The sequence below is a fragment of the Lissotriton helveticus genome, chromosome 1_1 (genome assembly GCF_964261635.1).
Source record: "Lissotriton helveticus chromosome 1_1, aLisHel1.1, whole genome shotgun sequence".
NCBI lineage: Eukaryota > Metazoa > Chordata > Amphibia > Caudata > Salamandridae > Lissotriton > Lissotriton helveticus.
The window spans coordinates 598,270,282-598,293,528 of NC_136057.1; the positions used below are offsets into that span (position 1 = coordinate 598,270,282).

General features: G+C 44.7%; 1 protein-coding gene across 5 annotated transcripts in view; it reads left to right on the forward strand.

Moving 5' to 3' along the window:
- IRAG2 (inositol 1,4,5-triphosphate receptor associated 2) overlaps window positions 1-23,247 on the forward strand; it is a 1,168,119-nt gene that overhangs the window by 1,017,048 nt on the left and 127,824 nt on the right. For all 5 annotated transcript variants that reach the window (XM_078674100.1, XM_078674103.1, XM_078674104.1 and 2 more), the window contains 2 exons: window positions 3,562-3,630; window positions 3,728-3,792. In XM_078674100.1, the coding sequence (XP_078530226.1) occupies window positions 3,562-3,630; window positions 3,728-3,792 (134 nt within the window). The remainder of the gene's footprint in view (window positions 1-3,561; window positions 3,631-3,727; window positions 3,793-23,247) is intronic.

Consider the following 23,247-nt stretch of genomic DNA (forward strand, 5'->3'; position numbering starts at 1 on the left):
AATGCAATATCTGCCTGGACACGGCCCGGGACGCGGTGATCAGTCTCTGCGGACACCTCTTCTGGTACTGTGGGAGGAAGAGGCGGGATAAGAGTGGCTCCCAAGGGATAAACAGGGTTACAGGACCTGAGGCTGGCCATGGATTAGTCTGGAGAGGAGTGGCTGGCTGAGGTGTGATGGACTAACAGCATTCTCAGGGTGGAGTGACTAGACAGTGGGGCATGAGGAGTAGTGTCATAAGGTGTGGTGTGAGGGGTTTACTGGTCAAGTATGGGTTTATGGTAGTGGACATACCTTCGCGTGGCAGTACCTTTAGGTTTCTTCCGGGGGCGGAACAAGGAAAGGCTGGACAGTGAGGGGTTTTGAGGCAGAGGTAGTGGGGCCCGACAAGAGGAGAGTGTACAGTTGGAGACCTGGGAGACACTGGACAGGGAGGTGCCTGAGACATATAGACTGGATTAGGAGGAATCTGAGAGGAAGAGAATGGACAGTGAGGTACGAGGAGAGAAAATGAACTGAGATGGATAGTAAGGCTGAACAGTGGAGAGTCGTTAGGGGACTGCAGGCAGGAGTCTAGGAGGGAGAGACTGAACAGTAAGCTGTCTGAGAAGGAGAGACTGAACAGTGAGCTAGAAACCGAGCAGTAAGGGTTGTGATAAGGAGAGATTAGACATTAAGAGGTGTGATAGGGAGAGACTGGACAGTAAGAGGTGTGATAAGGAGAAACTAGCCAGTAGGAGGTCTTGGGGGAGAGACTGTACAGTAGGAGGTCTAGGGGGAGAGACTGGGACAGTAAGAGGTGTGATAAGGAGAGACTGGCCAGTGGGAGGTCTTGGGGGAGAGACTGGACTGTAAGGGGTCTGGGAGGGAAGGAAGGACTGGACAGTCTGGGTCTGAGTGGGAGAGGCTGGAATATGAGGATTCGGAAGGACGAAGTACAGTGAGCAACTCTTGACAGTGAGCTCATGGATCAGAAGGTTTGGGAGGAAGCGATCTAATGGGGGAGATCCTGTACAGTGTGGGGAGAGGCTGGGTAGTGAAGGGGCTGAGTGAGTGACGCGTGGCTCTGGTAGAGTCTAACCATGGAGCTCTAGTGGGGGAAGATAGGATAGATGTTTGAATGGATAAATCTTATATGGAGGGGTCTGTGATGTATAGAATGGCCAGGGTGAGGTTCTCTGCTTCTCTTGTTTAATGTATGCATAATACAAAATGTTGTTAGATTAATAGAAAACTCTTGGTGGTGTCTCAAGAACTGTTCTTATTATGGGTTTCTTTAAGCGAGCATCGTTTATTTAAGAAGTACGTTGTGTTCTGTATATAGAAAAGTCCCTTTAAAGTTTGACTAATCACGCTAGTTCCTCAGCTTAAATATCTACTAAACAAATACATTTCTGTTACTGTATGAGTGTTCTTATAACCGCATGATTTGTATTTTTCACGGTCATACTGGCTTTTATAGTGGTATTTCTCTTAGTGCAGACTCTTTTGTACTGCTGAAGAGGAAACCAATAGGTTGTCCTAGTGATAAAGACAATAATAAAGGGACGGTTGGTGGTAGTGTGTGTGTGACTGCTCCAGAGTGTGTGTGTGTGACTGCTCCAGAGTGTGTGTGTGTGACTGCTCCATAGTGTGTGTGTGTGACTGCTCCAGAGTGTGTGTGTGTGACTGCTCCAGTGTGTGTGTGTGTATGTGACTGCTCCAGTGTGTGTGTGTGTATGTGACTGCTCCAGTGTGTGTGTATGTGACTGCTCCAGTGTGTGTGTGTGTGTGAGACTGCTCCAGTATGTGTGTGTGTGACTACTCCAGTGTGTGTGTGTGTGTGTGTATGTGACTGCTCCAGAGTGTGTGCGTGTGTGACTGCTCCAGTGTGTGTGTGTGTATGTGACTGATCCCGAGTGTGTGTGTGTGTGTTACTGCTCCAGTGTGTGTATGTGACTTCTCCAGTGTGTGTGACTGCTCCAGTGTATGTGCGCATGCGACTGCTCCAGAGTGTGTGCGTGTGACTGCTCCAGGGTGTGTGTGTATGTGACTGCTCCAGGGTGTGTGTGTGCATGTGACTGCTCCAGAGTGTGTGTGTGTATGTGACTGCTCCAGTGTGTGTGTGTGTGTGTATGTTACTGCTCCAGAGTTTGTGTGTGTGACTGCTCCAGTGTGTGTGTGTGTGTGTGTGTGTGTGTGACTGCTCCAGTGTGTGTGTGTGTGTGACTGCTCCAGTGGGTGTGTGTATGTGACTGCTCTGGGTGTGTGTGTGGGGGTGGCTCTGGGTGGGTGTGTGTGGCTCTGGGTGTGTGTGGCTCTGGGTGTGGCTGGCTCTGTGGGTGTGTGTGGCTGGCTCTGGGTGTGTGCGGCTGGCTCTGGGTGTGTGTGTGTGGCTCTGGTTGGGTGTGTGTGTGGTAGTAATTGCTGTCTGCTGAGCTCGTCCATAGGGTACAATAGGTCTCACATTTGAGAGAGATTAAGCTATTGGCAATGTAAATGACAATGCCATTTATTTATCTGTTTTTAAAACCAACACATAAATACAAATTTTGTCATTTACAATGCCAATAGCTCTAACTTTTCCAAAGGCGAAACCGTTGCATTGTAAATGCTTGTTTAGAGTAGGCAGTGGTCCCACGGATCACTGCCTACTCTTAAAAAATGAAACCATAGTGTTTAATTTTAAATGCATCTTGTTTTCCTTTATGTAAACAGGCTGCATTTTAAAAAAAAAAAAAAAAAAAAAAAACCCGCTTTGTTTAAAAAGCAGTCAGACATGGTGGTCTGCTGACCCCAGCACGCCACCATCCCTGGGAGTGCTAGCCATTCCTAATGGAGTCACAAATTGCACCTGCCTCATGAATATTGAGGCATGCAATGTGAGACCCCATTATGGATCGCAAACAGTGTCTGAGACACTGTTGTAAATTAGATTTTGCCCAAATTGTAAGGGTCATACATCTGTCCCGAAGTCTCTTTTTTCATATGTTAGTAAATATATTCTATAACGTATTGATTGATTGTTTACACACACTCTAATTACACATGCCTTTTATACAGAAACTTTAAATAATTTTATTAGATAACTGCATTATTCACTGCAGTTCTCACCTATTGTAATGATTGAATTAACTAAACAATAAAGTTTACACAACAACAGCAGGAACTACTCCTTTTGTGGCGAGGGAGGCAGCATATAATTTTGCCTCATTTCTGGGGTGCATCCACCTCTTCATTTGTGCTTTCACAGCTCGAGAAGAATGGGAGAGCCAAAGAAAGAGTTGTCCTCAGTGAAAGCAACCTGCCCACTAAGTGCCATCACATTTATTTATCCTGCAGTGGCTCAGCCTAGGTAGCAGCGGAACCATGATCATTCTAGTGATCTAATACTGCAATTTTATGTTTCTGTTAATCTGTCATTTTCTTTTGGTCTGTTTTCTGTCCTTTCACCTAAAAAATTGCACTTTTATTTAAAAATGTCTCAATGCCACCGTACGGTGCATTGTTGTTTTTGCTCATTATTAAATCATAGTATTGTACAACCTGGTGATGGCCTTTTATTCTATCCTTCTTTCCCAGTCCCTCCGAAGAGTTAGCATTGCCACATTTCCTCCGACCACTCGTAACTTAGTCACTGGTTTCCCTTTGGTAAGATCACTATTCAAAATTATTTAATTGTTTTATATATAGCTGCAAGTCTTATTTTTATAAAGCATAACCATTGTTTTGTCATTACATTGTAAAGGCCCCGCTAAAAGAAATAACTGGAGCAGAAAAAAGTGACACATTTGCAAGAAGATCAAGCAGTTGGTAAGGGGATTTCTATTTTTGCCATATCTGAGTGACTGTTTCTGAAGAATCTGAAATCACCTCGGGTGCTTTTGTAAAAGTAAAAGTGTGCATTATTTCACAACTGCAAAGCTGTTTCAGTTCGGACATAAACTATAAGGATTACAGACCGCATTGAACATGTTAGGAAGAAGGGTATTTTAGTGAGTGCTCCGTTTCTCAGGCTGAGACTCATCCGTGGGATTCACACGCATTCAGCACTTGAAATAAATTCCAAGTTGACAGCAAAGACTACTTAATAAAAATGCAATTTAAATTTGTTATGTGATTTTTCCAGCATAATCTTTTGCAAAACAATTACGATGTAAATCAAGGAAAGCTGAGTCCAAGCCAGATTTTTAAGGATTTTCACTTAAATTAAATTAACAGTAACAGGCTCTTTAGAGAGCTAATTTGCATAGCTGAGTGTTGATACAGAAACGCTGTCACTGTTCTGGGACTTGGAGGGAACTGTGCTCTAAACCATCTCAAGTGATTGATTATTCGGAAGAAAAAAATGTAAAACAAAAATAGTTTAATGGCTAGAACCTGTGGGCATCAATATTCAGGTGTACTTTATAATGAATACAATACGAATTTAAAGAGTGAAAACAAAAAATGCATCTGCTTATCAAGTATTAGTGACCATTCAAACCTTTGACCCGTCGGTTACACAGAGACGTTTTGAACAGGACTTTAATACACTGACTTGATGCACTGCAGCGGTGCATTTGTTATGATATAGTTACAGTATATAAAGGTCATGTGGGCCTTGGCTAATCAAGAATATTGCTGAACATTACTTAGTTTAAAAAAATAAAAACGTTTTGGTGCACTCTAGTGGAGCCAGTATGTGAGAACTCGCATCTGAGATCTCTCATTTGTTGTCTGCAAGCAAGTTTTCCAACATTTTGGATTGCAATGACAAATTATCTTCCATTTGCTCTACTATTTCCTACAAAGAGACAAATTGTCTAACCTCCTATGCCACCCTCTTAAGTCACAGGATCGCAAGCACGCATGCTAAGAGAGATGTCTTCCATGTTCTTACTAGTATATATGTGTTCAGAAATAATACATTTCGCACGATTTCGGGGAGTTATGGGTAGAGGAAAATTAGACAATTTGCAAGTTATGCATTTTCTCCGATATCGTTTGCTAATTTACAGCTCTTTAGTTAACGTGTTTCTGAGCTGGAAGGAAATATGTAGTTAATTCAGTTGATCAGGGCCGACTTAAGGCATGTGCAAGCTGTGCACCTGCACAGGTCCGCCAAACCCCAGGGGCCGCCACGCCAATATATATCCTTACATACGAAAAGGCGGGATTTCACCTCTAGAGTCTGCTTACCATTCTCCAAAATCCCGTCACAGGTCGACTGGACCTTTTTACCTGTCATAGAGTAAATTTAGGCAATCTAGTCACAACTAATTAAATCAATTTCAGGATACCCAATTGCTTTCCCCAAAGAACCACTGACTAAAACTGAATTTAAAAGGTTTATTACATACCCAAAAATAACTGAAGATACAGGCACCTCAGCAAGAGGTTCAGGAGATAAACAGGTACTAGTACAAACATAATCCTACGGAAAAGTCTCAACCGACTGATGAAAAGAACGGGGATCAATTCCAGAACCATTAAACTAAACAGGATAGCTATAACTTGTGTTCTGGTGCTCATCAGGATAAAAGACATCAATTCAGATTAGTCTGTCCCTACTCTATGCTAGATGACATCCCTACTCAACAATAGCCCAACCTACCCAAGGTGTCAGCCGTGGAGACTTCCTAAAAAGTTCGCCACCTTCTCTCTTAGACTAAAATTTCCATCACTGCTGCTAAGCTCCTTGCCCATGCGACCGCTCTCTCTAGCTCCTCAGCCATCTGCTCTGCCTCCACCCTCGGGGTGCTGTCCCTAATACAAAACCCCACAATGTTAATGACACGCCTTTAGGTACGCCCATCTAGAAGGTGTTAAGTTCTGTAAAATTCCACATGGCGAGGATTCATCTTTGTCCGTTCAGCCGTCCTTGGGTCTCAGGCTCTTCATCCTTTCAAGTTGCCTTCTTGAATTCCTGGTCTACTCCTCCATGTCTGGGTCTAGTATCCTAACGTTCATACACAATGGGCCCTTCTACTCTACTATCTGCTTGATGAGGCGCCTGCAAAGGAATACACACATAACTCGCAGTCTATGATTATTGCAACATTTCTTAAAGGTCACATCTATCCCTCCTGTCTACAGCTCAATGTTTAAACAAGACATTTACTCAACAGGCCTGCACTGTTTCCATTAACTAGGCCTCTGCTTGGGTTTAGTCCCAACGTTTTACATTAACTTGTTCTCTTAGTTCACTAGACATTAACCTTAAACAATAATGCAGCTTCTACTTTAAGCAAATCATATATATATATATATGTAGGTAATTTGTTATGTTTCAGATAAAGCAGATCTCAAGTTCTATTGCATTGCTAAACACACGTTGCATCAGGAGAAGATTTCATTTCATTTAAAAGCATCTATATATGTCAGCAAGCATGGGTTGCACTTTGTAACGTTGGCTCTGCACATATTCTGGTACCAATTTACTTTAGCACTTTTCACATCTTGCATATATGCGGGTGCTGACTACTTGTTCATATGCTGCACCCCTACAAATTTCAATGTAAATGGCGCTCTCTCAGTTCCCCCCTTTGATGACCCGTGTCATCACCACCCTCACATCATCCTCAGGGTAAGAACTAAGCTAAACTGAGCTTGTGGCCATTTTTCCCCTCTTGAGCATCTCCAATGCTCTCAAACTGCGGTATTGATTATCTTGCAGTCTTTCCATTCGCATCTCTTGCACTCTCATTGATCTCGCCAATCTATTCGCCTTGTACCACTTGCACAACCTCACTAAACCCCACAAGGCGATCACACATGCCACTGCTATGATAAGGGGTTTTAGTACAAAACCAAGGAAACCCTTTCCTAGGTTGGCAAACCAGCTTCCAACCTTCCCAAATCCCTTACCAACAGTTTCCCATGTATTCTCTTGAGTCAAGTCCTCAATCTCATAATGGATCGCAGTAATGTTGCTTATATAAGTCTCCAGATCCTTAGAGTTGTCTGGTATATAAGTGCAGCATTCCTGAATCTTCAAACGTTTACAGACTCCGCCCTCTTTTGCTAGGAGGACGTCTAGGGCAAGACGGTTCTGTAAAACCATCGTCCTTATCGAAAACATCTCACCCTCAACCAACACTAATGACTTGGCTGTATTCATTGACAGTTCATCCACTACAGTTGCTAACCGCCTTATCTTGATGTCATTCAAAATGACCCCTAACATAGGTATCGCTGCTCCAAACACATCTCCAATCACTGCTCCAGCACTCTCCCCCCGCTTTACCCTCCTCTGGGACCCTCCCTCCAAGAGAGCAAAATCCTCAGTATAGTAAATCTTGGGAAAGATAATTGCTAGATAACACGTTCCATACCACTTCTCTGGCAATCTCACATACGCATTCTTTCCACAGACAAAGTATACAGTAGGAATCACCTGCACCACGCTCTTCAAAAAGTCCTTCGTGTAATACTCTAATGTAAAGGTGTGTTCGCACGTGGTCTGACCCACATACACATTTTCATAATACTTCTGTGGTCTGTGGAGGCACAGCTTCCCTTTCTGTACTTCATCTAAAGCTATTGGACCGTAACTCCCTTTCGACTTGTGCTTCTTCTCTTCTTCGGTCCAATCTACCTTTCCTTGACCTGAATCTCGCAACTGTTTTTGCTTCGTGTACCTATCTTCCACCTGCTCAATGAACTTCTTTTCTACCTCTGACAACGAGCAAGTCAAATTGTGTCGGTGTGCATACGGTGTGTCTAGTTCTCGTGTGGGAATGAAAAAATATCCCAGTCTGTCTTCCGATTTATAATAGTCCCACTTATTCAAATGCTTGTAATTTGGGACTTCTGGTAACACAGCATCATAATTTGAAAAATAATATTCAAAATGATTTCTACCATACAATATGCTAATCAATAAACTACAGGAAATTCCATATGTCAATGGAAGGTGATGGTATCTAATACCCTCATCTACTGAGGCTGGCAATTGCATACACACAAGTCTTTCGCATCCATCGCATCAATGTATTCATACAACAGTTTTGCATAAGCGTTCTGTCCAAAATTTCCTTTAGACAGGTCAGTATGTAACCTACGACTTTCTGCAGCCAGTAAGGCCTTCTCTCTTCTTTGTCTTTCTTCCTTCTGGCTAGGGGTGTCAGGTGCCTGTGTCCCCTCAGCCTTCTCTACTGGTTCATGTGGTGCAAAATAGGAAACTGAAACTACTATAACTATAAGGAGAATCACTCCTGCTAAAAGAGTGCCTACTATGCACTTGGCTCTACGATTCGGGTTTCCAGGTGCCATGGTTTCGGCTCAAGCAGTTTGTGCTCAGAAAGCACCCAAGTCTCTTTCTTTGCTATTTGAGTCTCTTGAACCACACCTGGCAACTTGAATATTCTGTTTCAGTTCTTCTTTTTCTTCAGTCAACAGACAGCCCTAACCCTTCTCCGTCCTCTGTGGAAAGTCCCTAACTTTGTTCTTCTTCCACTCAGCTCTAGGTTAGTTTTTAACAGTTATTCACAACAGTCTTTTCAGAGTCTTTCAACGCACATTTTAAAACTCAAAGTTCTTTTCAAAAGTTCATAGTTCAATTTTACAGCTCTTAATAGTCTATGATTATGCTTGATCCGATTGCCTGCAACACATAATCCAAAAGTTCCATGCGAAGCACAACTACATCATAGGCTGGCATGTCCGGAACGAAGGTAGGGAAAATCAGTCTTTCCAGGAGTAAATCACGTATCTTGCTTAGGAGAGGGGGATTGGGAATGGTAAGTGTCAGGATACCTTCAATTTCAAGTCCAAGTCCAGGTATCAACAGCACCACTTGCAGCTTAACATTGGGGATTGTGCTGGTCACTTCCACTGACCTCACCCTCCCGGACCTCAGTACCCCTGGCATTGGTAATCCTAACATTTGTGAAAGGATAGGTCCACTCTGGAGTGGCATATCTTTGGCACAGCACTCGCACCCTCCTTGACCTTCTCGGTCCACTCTGCGCCGCTCCATTGTTTCCTCCTTCCAGATCGGACTCTTCGGACACAGGGGCGAGTTCTCTTTCGGAAGCCAATCTCACATTCATTCGCCTCCGCCTTACGGGCCAATGAGCTTCTGCACCTCTTGCTCGCCGGCCTCTCGTTTGCACACCCTGTTCGTCCTCCTGGTCAGCCTCTTCTGCACTCAGATCACCTTCTCCGCCACTTCCTTCTTCTGGGGCGGATTCAGTGTCACTGTCGTCGTGATCATACACAGCTTGATCAGGGGAGTTCCCAACTTCTACCGGCTCCCCCACAGCTTGACTTGTCCCCTCTTCTGGATCCTCTTCGTCGTTATTGTTCTCATCTACGAGAGGAGCTGTTCCTTCTTTAGGTGCTGGAGCTCGTCGGGTGTGAGAAGCATGGACCCAATTCGGCAATCCGCCACACTTCACAGCAGTAGTGGTCACAAGTATCACCTGGAAAGGTCCTCTCCAGCGCACATCCAAGCAGCTCTTCCTCACGTGCTTCCGTACGAACACCCAATCACCTGGGCACAGGTCGTGACAGAGGTCGCTAGCAGCCGGAACTTCAGCAGCCTGCACCTGAAGGGACACAGAACGGATGACATCAGATAGTCCCCTACAGTAATCAAGAATCAGGTCATCTGTGATATTCAGCAGGGCAGTTGTAGGAATAGATGGCAGTCTCATAGCCCTCCCCATCAGGATCTCGTGAGGTGAGAGCCCTGTCCGCCTATGCGGGGTACTGCGCATACTCATTAATACCAATGGCAGTGCATCGGGCCATTTTAGGGACGTGGATGAGCACACCTTTGCCATTCGGGCCTTTAGGGTCCCATTGATCTGCTCTACTATGCCAGAAGCCTCTGGACGGTAGCTACAATGCAGTCTTTGATCAATGTTCAGAGCAGAGCAAAGCATCTTCACAACTTCGCTATTAAAATGTTTTCCTCGGTCCGATTCCAGAGAGGTCGGAACCCCGAATCGTGGCACCAATTCCCTCAGTAATAGCTTAGCCACTGTGAGTGTATCGCACCTGCGAGTAGGGTATGCCTCAACCCATCTAGAAAACACACACACAATCACCAAAACATACCTAAGGCTATTACACCTCGGCATTTCAATGAAATCTATTTGCATCCTGTAAAAAGGTCCGCCAGACCTCCCAATGTGACTCAGTGTAACTGGTGTTCGTTTCCCAACATTTATCTGTTGACATGTCACACATCTCTGACATACTGCTTCCGCAGCCTGTCTAAACTTGGGGTTATACCATGTCTGTCTGAACACGCGCAACATCGCATCTCTTCCCAGATGCAAAGGACCATGTATCTGTCGTGCCATCACACTCACCAGCTCATTCGGCAACACAGCCCTTCCAGCTGCTGAAACCCACATGTCCAGATCTCCCTTGACACAACCAGCCGATTCCCACACCCTTTTCTCATAGTCTGACGTCTGTCCTTGCATGTCTCTCAACTCTTCCCAGGTATCTGCCACTTCAAGCATCATGCTTAGCTCAGTTCTCTCCTTTTGCCCCTCGATCGTCTGTTCAGTATATGAATATCCCTGCTCTGCACAGTAACGTGCAACTTCATCAGCATATCGATTCCCCATAGTCACGAAGTCTGTGCCTTTGGTGTGAGCTGTACATTTAACCACTGCTATTGCTGCAGGCCCCTGCAAGGCCTCCAGCAATAACCTGACAAATTCGCCATTCCTGATTGGGGAGCCAGATGACGTCATGTAACCCCGCTGAGACCACAACTGACCGAAGTCATGATGAACCACCCCAAACCCATATTGGCTGTCGGTATAGATGGTGATCCGAATTCCGTTGGCTGCCAAACAGGCACGCGTCAACACAATGATCTCAGCCACCTGCGCGGAGTGTACTCCTTCCAGGCAGGCTGCTTCAATTATTCCAGAAATAGTACAAACAGCAAACGCTGCTCTCAACTGACCAGTATTGTCTCTTATGCATGAGCCGTCGACAAAGTAAATTTCATCTGGGTCGGTCAACGGCACATCAACAATATCCGGCCTAGGCTTTGTGCACAGTTCAGTTACATCAAGACAATCCTGGTCTTCCCAATCATCTTCTATATCGTTTGGTAATGGCAACAAGGTAGCAGGATTCAAGACAGAGCACCTGCTGAGAGTCACATTCTCCGCAGCAAGTATAACCTGCTCGTAGCGTGTGAGCCTATTGTTGGTCAAGTGCTGCGTCCTGGTCCTGGTCATTAACAATTCCACAGAATGAGGTACATGCACTGTCCGTGGATATCCCATTACAATGCTTTCACATCTTTCAATGCTGACACCTGTTGCAGCAACGGATTTGAGACATCCGGGCAACGCTGCGGCTACTGGATCTAAGGTAGCCGAAAAATAGGCAACTGGTCTACGGACTCCTCCATGATCCTGCACTAAAACTGCTAAAGCACATCCTTCCCTTTCGCAGCAGAATAATGCAAATGATTTATGGTAATCTGGCATTCCCAGAGCCGGAGCACGACACAAATCCTCTCGCAGCTCGAGAAAAGCCATCATACAGTCTGTGTCCCATGGTACCGGATCTATTACATCCTTGTGCGTCAGTTTCTGCAAGGGTTTTGCTTTCAGAGAAAAATTTGCAATCCATTGTCGGCAGTAGCCAACCATGCCCAGGAACATTCTAACCTCTCTCTGGGTCGAGGGCACAGTCATTCTCATGATCGTTTCTATTCTGTCTGGTGACACTTTCCGCTTTCCCTGCTCTATTCTGTGACCCAGATACTGCACTTCTTGCAGGCAGTACTGTAACTTGCTAGGTGATACCTTGTGCCCATTCTCTCCCAAATGGTTCAGCAAGGCTATGGTGTCAATCCTACAAGCGTCTTCGGAGTCTGACGCAACAAGGAGGTCGTCTATGTACTGTACGAGAACTGAGTTCTGTGGCAGTACTAGACTCTCCAAATTCCTTTTCAGCAACTGATTAAAGATCGATGGGCTCTCTGTATACCCTTGTGGGGTACGGCACCATGTTAATACGCGACTCTCTATTTTGAACGCAAAAAGAAATTGGCTTTCCTCATGCAGTGGGATGGAAAAGAAAGCTTGACACAAATCAATCACAGAAAACCACTCAGCTTGGAACGGTATCTGAAACAGTATTACTGCTGGATTCGGTACCACTGGACAACATGGGACAACTATGTTGTTATTTTTTCGTAAATCCTGTACTATCCTGTACTTCCCGCTTGGCTTCTGCAAACCCATTATCGGAGAGTTACAGGGGCTGCCCATAACCTCCTTCAGGATCCCTTGTCTAATCATGGACTCAATCACAGGTTTTATACCTTCAAGTGTCTCTGGGGTCAACTTGCACTGTGGTGTTCTAGGGAAGTCAGCGTTCGGCTTTATCTGTATTCTAACAGGCTCTACTCCTTTGATCAGTCCGATCTCTTCCCCCGTAAAGTCCCACACTTCCGGTGCGACTGAGTCTCTCAAGTCCCAGGGAAGTTCTTCCACAGTTATGGCAGGGTACAGTTCAATGCACACATGCGAATTTGCAACTTTAAAATCAGCATCGTCATCATTAGTCTGCAACTCTACTCCCTTGGGGGTACAATAGATGGTGCAGTTCAGCTTACACAAAAGGTCTCTTCCTAGCAGACATACTGAGCTAGAATCACACACCACAAACTGATGTCTATCTCTGAAACTTCCGATCTTTACCGGAACTGGCTCTGTCAGAGGATTTGTCATTCTTCTGTTTGCAACCCCCACTACTTGAATAGTCTGTCCTGAAAGGGGCAAATTAGGGACCACTGCGGACCGCACAGTAGACCTGGAAGCACCAGTATCTACCAAGAAGGTGGTGGGGTGTCCATCTACGTCAGCCTCTACAAAGGGTCCCCTCTGATCTACCTCAGTCTTCCTCCCCATTCAGGCACCGTCCTGACACTGGATCAAAGTAATAATGCTCATCTCCCTCGACTATGAAGGGCATCTGCTTGTAAACCTTGTTCCCTACTGAAATCTTAGGTGGTTGAGGAACCGGAGCCCTAGGGGCCGATGTCCCCCCTTTTGTCATTTGGGGCTTAGTCACTGTCACCTTCCGCCTCGGAGGGGCTTCGACTTCCTCGACTTCCTCCTCCTCCTGCACCTGGTTGTCCGGATTATGGGGGCACTCGCGTTTCCAATGCCCGACCTCGTGACATTGATGGCACTTGGTCGTCTTTTTCAGGGTCGCTATATCTATCCTATGTCTCGGACCCTCCTCATTGTCTCTTTTCTGTCCCCCTGACTTCCTTCCCAACGTGCCATTTCCTGATTGGCCCTGTCCTCCTGCTTGCATCTGGACTAGCACCAGTTTGTCCTTAAGCTTCTTCGTTTTCGAATCTATCTCATCACTGCAGTACCTTGCATACCTCAAAATCTCGTCTAAAGGCTTGTTTTGCCAACAGATCAAATGTTGCTGTATCATGAGGCAGATATCAGGCCTCAATCCCAGCACAAACTTGGATACAAACTGTCCCATATCCTTCGGATCCATCACATCTAATCCACTGTACTGTTTAAAAATCAGCAATAGCCTCTCATAGTACTCATGCACCGTCTCTTTTGGTTCCTGCCTAGTCCGATCTATTTTTACCCAGTCTATGTCCTGTGGCGGTACTTTAGTCTTCAGCCACGTGACCGCCTGCTCGTACTTTGCCATTACCCTAGGTGACGGTCCATTTGTGGTGCTATCTCTCTCTGGCTCCGCTGTGGGCCATTCGACACTGACTTTGCACGCTATCATGTACATATCCCCCATGGGCCACCTCCCGCAAGGGGTACGCTTCAGCATGCATCAACCCTCCTCCCGGGGGTGTCCCAATAACACTCCGCCTAACTGTCTTTTTCTTTGACCACCTTTCCTCCCATCTCTCCAAGTTGGACCATGTTCGGATTCCCATGATCAGCTCCCTGATATGGGTCTTTAACCCGATCACCCTCTTTTCTTCCAGGTCTTGATCTGAGTACTGTAACCTATGGCCCCCTTGTAGGGCTTTCGTTTTTGTCAAATCCACCTCATACTTGTTCGCTAATTCTGAGAGCTTCTCATGAGCAGTCCTAGCCTTCCGAGTGACATCCTTTGCCACGAACAATAGCTCATCTGGTTCGTATAATTCAATCCTTTTTAGGGGCAGTGTACCTTCCACAATCTCCTCTACTTCTGACTTTAGTCTCAGCACGTCTAACCTTCTTGCCTTTATTGCCGCTCTCAACGTGCCTTGGCTAGAAGTTTCCTTAGAGTCCCTCCCGCTGCCATTCTGACTCCCTCCCCTGTTCTCTTCAGGTGTGTTAGGAGGAACCCTTCTACCCTCACAGGTCTCGCAGTCCCACTCCTGTCTGCTGTTTCCAGAGGTGTGGTGGGACGTCCCCCTACTTCCCACACCTTCTCGTTCCCATTCTTGTCTGCTTTCGCTAGCTGCACAGTGAGAGACCATTCTATTCTCCTCGTTCTCTGACCCAAACACATTCCTCGACCTGTCGCTCTGGGTATCCACTACTGTTTCCCAAGTTCTCAAATCTGGCCTTAACTCCCTCCTCGACTTCGGCCTTGGTCCTCTCAGATCCATCGATCCCCTCCAACCCCCTCTGTCTTCCGAAGGGTCTGCCGATGTTACCAAAGGGGTGCTCCGTTCTATAGGTCGAGGTAATGTCTTCCACCCATCTGCCACATGAGTTCTACCATCGCTTGCACTTCTCTCACTCCCCATCTGGGGTAAATTCTCATTATGTGTCTGTTCTGGATTGTACACTGATACTATGGGACCTATGGTAACCGGTACTGTAAGTGCGTCTGGCAGTTTCTGAGAATGGACACCCTCTACCACCCGTACCTTCTGTACTGTAAATCTTCCCACTACTCTATTTACCGGTGGAGGTGCCTTTTCTCCCTTTTCTGGGGTAAACTTATCCCCTGAGGTGTCCCATCTGTCCCCATTGGAACTCCGCCTTCCCCTGTTGGGGCTTCCCAGTGCTTTCTCGATTGTTGTGTTCCCTCTAGCTCTGGATTGTATGGGGCTGGCCTTTCTGACAACAGCCTCTCTATCAGGCTGTCGTCTGTCTCACTGTCTTCATCTTTTGCACTCTTTTTCTGCTCATCCCCTTTACTTTCCAGTAACGGATACAACTTGTCTACTGTAATGGTCTGTACCCTCCATCTCTTTTCCATTGCATCCCATCTCGCTTCCTGAACCGCCCTTACCGATCGCTTCACTCTTTCCTGTCTCCTGTCTCTGTTCCCGTCGTGGGCTGCCCTGATCCATGCATTGAGCGCTTCGAACTGTGTTGGTCTGGGCAAAGGTCGCAATGCAGCCATAATTGCTTTCAACTGGTGTAACACTTCTTGTCTAAACGTTCCATATTTAGGAAAAGTCAATTCCTCATTTCCATCTGTCATCTTACACCAATTATCAAGCCACAAAATGGTATGCAACCCAACGTTCGTTGCCATGTAATAAGCTGGAGTATCCTCGGGTGGAGCCTCCTCCCCGCACCGAGGTTCTATCTTGTTTTCTCCTTTGAAACATTTTCGCAATACTTTAAAACATTTCATGATGAAACCCACGTTTCCTTGTTTACGACCCTCGTTTACTTCCTGATGACAATCCACCAATCTCAGCGCGGCTTCACGCCGACCGCCCTATCACAGCGCGGCTTCACACCAACCGCCCTATCACAGCGCGGCTCCTTCTGACGTCACTCGCCTCCGTTTCGCAGCAGTTCCCCTCCTTTCTCCGATGTCTCGCCGGTCACGCATGCATCCCAATCATTAGAAATGATTACTTCCGATCAAGCAACCACTTCCCTGACTGTACGGCCACAGTCTAACTGTAATTGTCACTTTTCCCGGCAAATGCCTGTCCGCGAGCAAACAGACAATCACCTCAACTCTCTCCGGTAACTTCTGACCAGCGTCCGTTACCCCCACACTCCTTCGGGCGATTAATGGTACCTCATGACCCCCTCTCTCAACAGTCGACAATTACTGTGGATGTTCGATACACCCAAACCACTTAAACTCTCCTTGAGCTTAAGATTTGCACCGGTTGCGCGCGCTCACAACCTGATCTCCTTTCACACTACAGGCATTCAACTCCGCAAGACATTACAACACAATGGCACAACATAACACCGCAATCTAGCAACGCATGACCCTTTTCATACTCACTCTCTTCCGACCTGCTGCTTTCCGCCGCACTGTTACTCTCCGTCAGATTCCATGGAACGCCATCCTCCGTCCGAGGCTCTCTGGACACTCTTCATGTTCTTCTCTATGGGCCTCGGGGAAATCTCAACTTACTTCTAGATTACCCTTACTCCAGAAGATAAACCATCCTAATCTGCTACCAACTGAAAAGGCGGGATTTCACCTCTAGAGTCTTCTTACCATTCTCCAAAATCCCGTCACAGGTCGACTGGACCTTTTTACCTGTCATAGAGTAAATTTAGGCAATCTAGTCACAACTAATTAAATCAAGTTCAGGATACCCAATTGCTTTCCCCAAAGAACCACTGACTAAAACTGAATTTAAAAGGTTTATTACATAACCAAAAATAACTGAAGATACAGGCACCTCAGCAAGAGGTTCAGGAGATAAACAGGTACTAGTACAAACATAATCCTACGGATAAGTCTCAACCGACTGATGAAAAGAACGAGGATCAATTCCAGAACCATTAAACTAAACAGGATAGCTATAACTTGTGTTCTGGTGCTCATCAGGATAAAAGACATCAATTCAAATTAGTCTGTTCCTACTCTATGCTAGATGACATCCCTACTCAACAATAGCCCAACCTAACCAAAGGTGTCAGCCGTGGAGACTTCCTAAGAAGTTCGCCACCTTCTCTATTAGACTAAAATTTCCATCACTGCTGCTAAGCTCCTTGCCCATGCGACCGCTCTCTCTAGCTCCTCAGCCATCTGCTCTGCCTCCACCCTCGGGGTGCTGTCCCTAATACAAAACCCCACAATGTTAATGACACGCCTATAGGTACGCCCATCTAGAAGGTGTTAAGTTCTGTAAAATTCCACATGGCGAGGATTCATCTTTGTCCGTTCAGCCGTCCTTGGGTCTCAGGCTCTTCATCCTTTCAAGTTGCCTTCTTGAATTCCTGGTCTACTCCTCCATGTCTGGTTCTAGTATCCTAACGTTCATACACAATGGGCCCTTCTACTCTACTATCTGCTTGATGAGGCGCCTGCAAAGGAATACACACATAACTCGCAGTCTATGATTATTGCAACATTTCTTAAAGGTCACATCTATCCCTCCTGTCTACAGCTCAATGTTTAAACAAGACATTGCTCAACAGGCCTGCACTGTTTCCATTAACTAGGCCTCTGCTTGGGTTTAGGCCCAACGTTTTACATTAACTTGTTCTCTTAGTTCACTAGACATTAACCTTAAACAATAATGCATCTTCTACTTTAAGCAAATCATATATATATATATATATATGTAGGTAATTTGTTACGTTTCAGATAAAGCAGATCTCAAGTTCTATTGCATTGCTAAACACACGTTGCATCAGGAGAAGATTTCATTTAAAAGCATCTATATATGTCAGCAAGCATGGGTTGCACTTTGTAACGTTGGCTCTGCACATATTCTGGTACCAATTTACTTTAGCACTTTTCACATCTTGCATCTAACTATGATTAACAGGCCTCTATATATGCGGGTGCTGACTACTTGTACATATGCTGCACCCCTACAAATTTCACTGTAAATGGCGCTCTCTCACATATTTGCGTGGCGGCCCCTGGCAGGGATTTGGCGGCCTCGGGCCCCCTACCTACACTCCCTGCTCAGGGCCTCCGTGAGCCTAGAGCCGGCCCTGAGTTGATTAATGTTGAAGTATGAGTTCTCTATCTGCAGGCATCGTTTGCGGTAAAGCAATTCACGTGTTCCCCTAAACGAGGGATAAACCCTCCCAATGCTTAGAGATTACAAAAATAAACAGTGTGGTGTTGAACATTATGTAGTGATTTGAAACAAATGAAATCTGATATCTTTCAAAGTTATGAGACATCATAGATTAAAATGTGAAATTATTAAGGATTAGTACATTGAAGAAACTAAAAAAATAACAATGGAATATGTGTAGCTGAATAACATTTGGTATTTACAGGTCTACCAATTTACAGGGGACTGAAAGAATTTGACACGTTTTCAGAGATCCACATGGAGTTTGTCAATCACATCTTTGCTAAACACAGAAAGCATTAATTTCTCACCTAATGCTATTGGCTGTTTGAGGTATCCATCCGCCTCACAAACAATGTCCCTCTAACTTTTTTTGACCTATGTGCGGCAGTGAATGTTTTCTGTGCACTGCAGCCAAGGCCATGTGCGTCAGACATGTAACAACTCACTAAGCAAGCAAGTGAGCAACCAGAAGCAATGGTATTTACCAGAAATGAGATCACTCGCCTTTTATCCCAACATGACACCACAGAGTTGACGCCTTCTCTGACCATTGACCTCTCAGCAGCCGCCTATAGATGACTCGATAGGGGGTGGAAGAACCACGAGTGGCCACTACGGAAATGTATTAGATTGCTAAGAATGTATTGTGTTGTAATGACAATTAAATATCACCTACTACCCTTAACGAGGTGTTGAAGTGCTTTACACCGGGCAGCACACTGCTCCAGAACCTGCGGTAAGTGGTTAATCCAGTGGTTACTGGTTAATGTTGTTAACAGATTTAGTCTTGTTCTCTCAAGGAGACTATTCCATGCATTACTCCAATGTCTTTGAGGTGGATGAAAAGTAGTATCAGTCAGGTGGGATCATTATTGGGGTTTATGTTCATGCAGATGGCGGGTGGGTTTATCAGATTAGCTAAAGCATAATATAAATTACTAGGTTGCAGGGTATGGATTTCTAAGGAGAGGTTGTGATCTTTGAGATTAGGTGTGGCCAATCTGCACAAATATATTAATGGGGATTAAGGCAATGTGGCTTAGAATAGACTGTGCTCGGAGAGTAGGCATGCAGACGATGGAAAATAAAGAGTATACAATCAGACATTTTAAGACAAGGTCAAAAGTTTCATGCAGGATTTCAGGCACATAGAGAAGGCTTTTGGTATAGCATGCACTTTAAGGATGCAAAACTGTAGAACGTGAGATAGTATTATATTAAACACTTTTGATAGGCTCTAGAATCACGTGAACAGTTTGTCCACTGCTACGTATTGCTAGACCATTGCTTCCCCTAGACAGCTGACCAGCTGAGGGGTTGGAAGCGCAAAGTAATGGTTGGCCACAAAAAGGGAAGCATCGAGAGCTTTAGGCTGTAGAATGACACAATAAATCATGATGAAAGCCTCATTATACCGTATACAGTGTAAATAATGTAAGCATGTAATGCAAAAATGAGATTCTGCAAATGAACCACGTCTTCTGATCTTTACCCTTCAAAGTAGCCTAACAAACGCTTTGCCTAAGTACTAAAGTAATTGGATACCCCTGGTTTAGCATAGTACCGGATGGAAGTGAGTATAGTTTCCCCGACAGTGAAGACAGAAGTGTAATGCCTTCTTTCCTGTTGCTGGAGGGAGGAGACCCAGACACTAAAGTGAGGTGGGAGAGACCAGGCTAAATTAAAAGTTCCAGTGACACCTTTCGTTTAACAAGGAGATGCAGATTTGTCTTCTGGAGCACAGCCATTTTGTGGATGGCAGGGGGAATGGGTGTAGCTGCAGTTTGTGTTATAAAGTGAGGACGTTTCTATGTCAGGTCTTCCCTTTGTCTGTCCCTGATTCTTGCATCAAGAAGGAAGGATGACGATAGCCTGGTGCTGAGATCTCACACTTCTTTGTGCCCATTACGTGGGTTCTCCTGATTGGACCCATCCCTTGTGCTTTCTGCTGTGAGAAATACCAATTTGGACAAAGGATGTTTCTTGAATGGAGTCAAAGAAAGACAGTAGAGGTATCAGTCTAACAAAGGAATATATATAGTAGGAAAAGCAGCAGTGCATGCAGAGGGGAAAGATTTGAGGTTTGGTGTACAATATTTAATTTCTACTACTAGGAGCAAAATCATTTACAAGGTCCTGCACAGATAAACGGGCTACTTGTGTACTGTAAGAGGAGAGGAACAGCGTTCTGTTACTAACCCTAATCATGAGCACTTACTCATGATCAGTTGCCAGCCCCTTCCTCACTTTATTACATGGGTCCTTGTTAAGATAAAATACCGACACCAGTGAAAATCAGGGCCAATACAGTGGGGCTGTTGGCATTTTGTACTTTGTACCTTTTAAAATCTGCGTGAGAAGCCTCCATGTCATAGGGTATAAAAATGTGATTGCCTTGAACTAGGAGCGCCCAGGAAACATTGCACAGGAAGGATGTAACTTAGAACATGGCCTGATAGGCGAAAGGTGGCTGCAGCCACTGTCCTTCCATGGTCACAGATATTTACAGCTGTTAGCCCAGAGGATAGCCCTACTTGTTAACACACCTCCTACATAAATATGCATGTAACCTCTAACATCAAGGTCTTAACATTTCAGGTTGACTCCTCTGGAGTGCAGAGGCTATTTTAATATCCAACATATTTTTAGGATTGTCATAAACACTCAAACATACAAGAAGCCGAAGAATTCTCTATTCCATTAGAGGAAATTGCATTTTCTATGATGCAGCTACAAACTGTTGTATTTCGGTCTATGAAGTACTGCTAATAGCCACGGAAGCGGTCTCCTGTCTGATTATGAATATCATTGCGAACATTCAGCAGTCGTGTGAGGTCCGCCAGCATTTCACTACAAACGTTTATCTTTAGAAGACACCCCCAAAAAACTCAGGCCCTTGTACCTTGTTTTGATAGTTGAGACAATGTACTATTCCAGGTTTGTTAGCTCAGGTCTACGCCCTGTAAAACCTACTCCTGGTTGCTTTGCCTATTCAGTTGTTCTTATTTAGGACATCCATGTGAGTGGGACATTAACTTCTCAATCATGTAAAAGGAAATGCAGCAATATATTATTGTACCTGCTGACTCTGATGTTAAACTGTATTTGCTTTAGATCAAGACAACCTACCGCCGTGAAAAAAATGTAGTTTGTCCATGATATCATTCAGTTCACATGAAAATATGATGGGTTCAACATGGATCAAATTGTAGTGCTTCAGTGGTATTCAAATGTTATTGTATATGTTCCTGTCCCAGTCTCAAACTGCAGGGCGGTGGCCTCATTCTTGCCATGTAGGAAAGCAGGCTACAAACTGCTGAACTGTGGCATGTGCTGCGTACCTCATATATCTGTATCTTTGTTGTTTTGGGCTTGAGCGACTATTGAGTGGCCATTACATAGACTGATGCATCTATGCAGAGGCTGAAGTGGACGGGATCAGTGGGGAAAAAACATGATCATGCTTTTTTTAATTTTACAAAAAAGAGTTTCCATACCTTTTTGTTAAAGAACCATCCCTGAATGGTTATTGCTGACCTTGAGATGCCTCAAGGTCTCTTACATTTCTTTTACGCACTTCAGCCGCTCTATCTGCCATGTAGGTGTTGCCTTCCAGCACTTGAACCGGACTCTGCAATTGTGGTTGTGTTCAGACTTGTTTTGCTTCCTTCCACACCAGAGAGATGACAAAGACCTCCTGTGCGTCACTGTCATTTGAGCACAAGGAATACCCTTCAGCTTCTTTTTTTACCTCTTTGTCCATTTACCTGTGCCTGTTTATGCTTAGCCCCAATTAAGGCAATGTCAGGCTGAATGTTCGGCACACCCTGACACTGTGATTTGCTTCTCCATACAAAGACATTCATGCCTCCTCGCTGGGCAAGATCCATGATGAGCAACTCACTCCCACAGTAACCACATTAAGACTTTGCATGCCCTGTGCTGAACCGATCTTATTATTTGCAGCAGTCGCCAATCCTCATGTCTTCCTTGCACTAGGGCCCATGGCACTATAGTTTCTTTATTTTTTTTTACCAGATTCAGTGGCTTGCCTATGCTGGAAAGTTTTCAAAGCCTAGTGTGAAAGACATTTTTTTAGTTCAAAAAGAGTTTTATTAGGGAAAAAGCAAGGCGTCAATACAGAGTATAAGAGCACGTCCGAGGAGAGACATTAACAGTTAAGCATAATACCATGTCTGAGGGATTACAAAATCATTAACCTACAAGGAAGGCAGGCTTTCTTGTAGAAAAAACAAAGGGATTACAAATGTTATGAATATAAAATGAAGCAATAATAGGCAAGTACAGTAAAATAATGGAGAAAAAAGGAATGAATGACAAGGGTATTCAAGGAGGCTTAGGGACTTCTTGTTGAGCAGGTTGTAAATGAAAGGAGCGGTTAACACATGTATCAAGATAAAGCGTAATTGGGAGCCATAAATCTAAACGTTTCACTGCCAAATTAGAAGGAAAGACAAATGCTGTATCCAATCTATGATTATAGCATACATTGTACCACCAAGCTTTAAAGGAAATGTTAGAAACATTTTTCCAATTGATCGTGACCTGTTGAAATGCGACAGCTAACAACAAATCTATAATTTTAACATTAAGTGAAATGTCCTTCCAGCAAGGAGAGAGACTACCAAGGAATATGTGAGTGAAAGAAAAAGGAACGCAAGTGCGAAATATTACGTTAATCTGGGACCAAACTTGTAACCAGAAATCGTGGACAAGCTTACATCAAAATAGCATGTGGAAGAGAGTAGCAGATGGGGAAGAACAGGTCCAACAAAGGTCTGGGGTGGAGGGAAACCGTTTATGGAGGTCATACGGTGTGAAAAGGAGTCCATTATAAATGAAAAACAAAGATTGTGTCAAGGTAGCTGCTCTAGAAGATTTGCGAAGTTTAGTCCAGATCTTAGACCACAGAGATAAAGGCCAAGATGTGTGAAAGTCACGTTCCCAATGTTCTTCCACTTTAGTTTTAGGCCTAATGGGGTCTGTGGAGTGTAAGTATTTGTAAATGGCCGATGCTTTGGGTGTAACACACAAAAAGAATGTAGGTGGGCAACATTGGTGGAAGGTAATGAGGAGGTAAGGGTGTGTAAGAGACGTGTATGAGTGGACATGACCGCATCCTTAAGTAAAAGGTATTTGCTAGCATACGAGGAGGGCAAATCAAAGGATTGACTAAGTGCGGAGAAAGAGGAAAATGTGGAATTAGAGAATAACTGAGAGACCCAGAGCAAACCTTTCTGCCTCAAAGTCTTCCAATAAATGGGCTTATTTTTAATGGTTAAGTACGTGTTATGCCAAATTGGAGAGCTGAGAAAATCAGC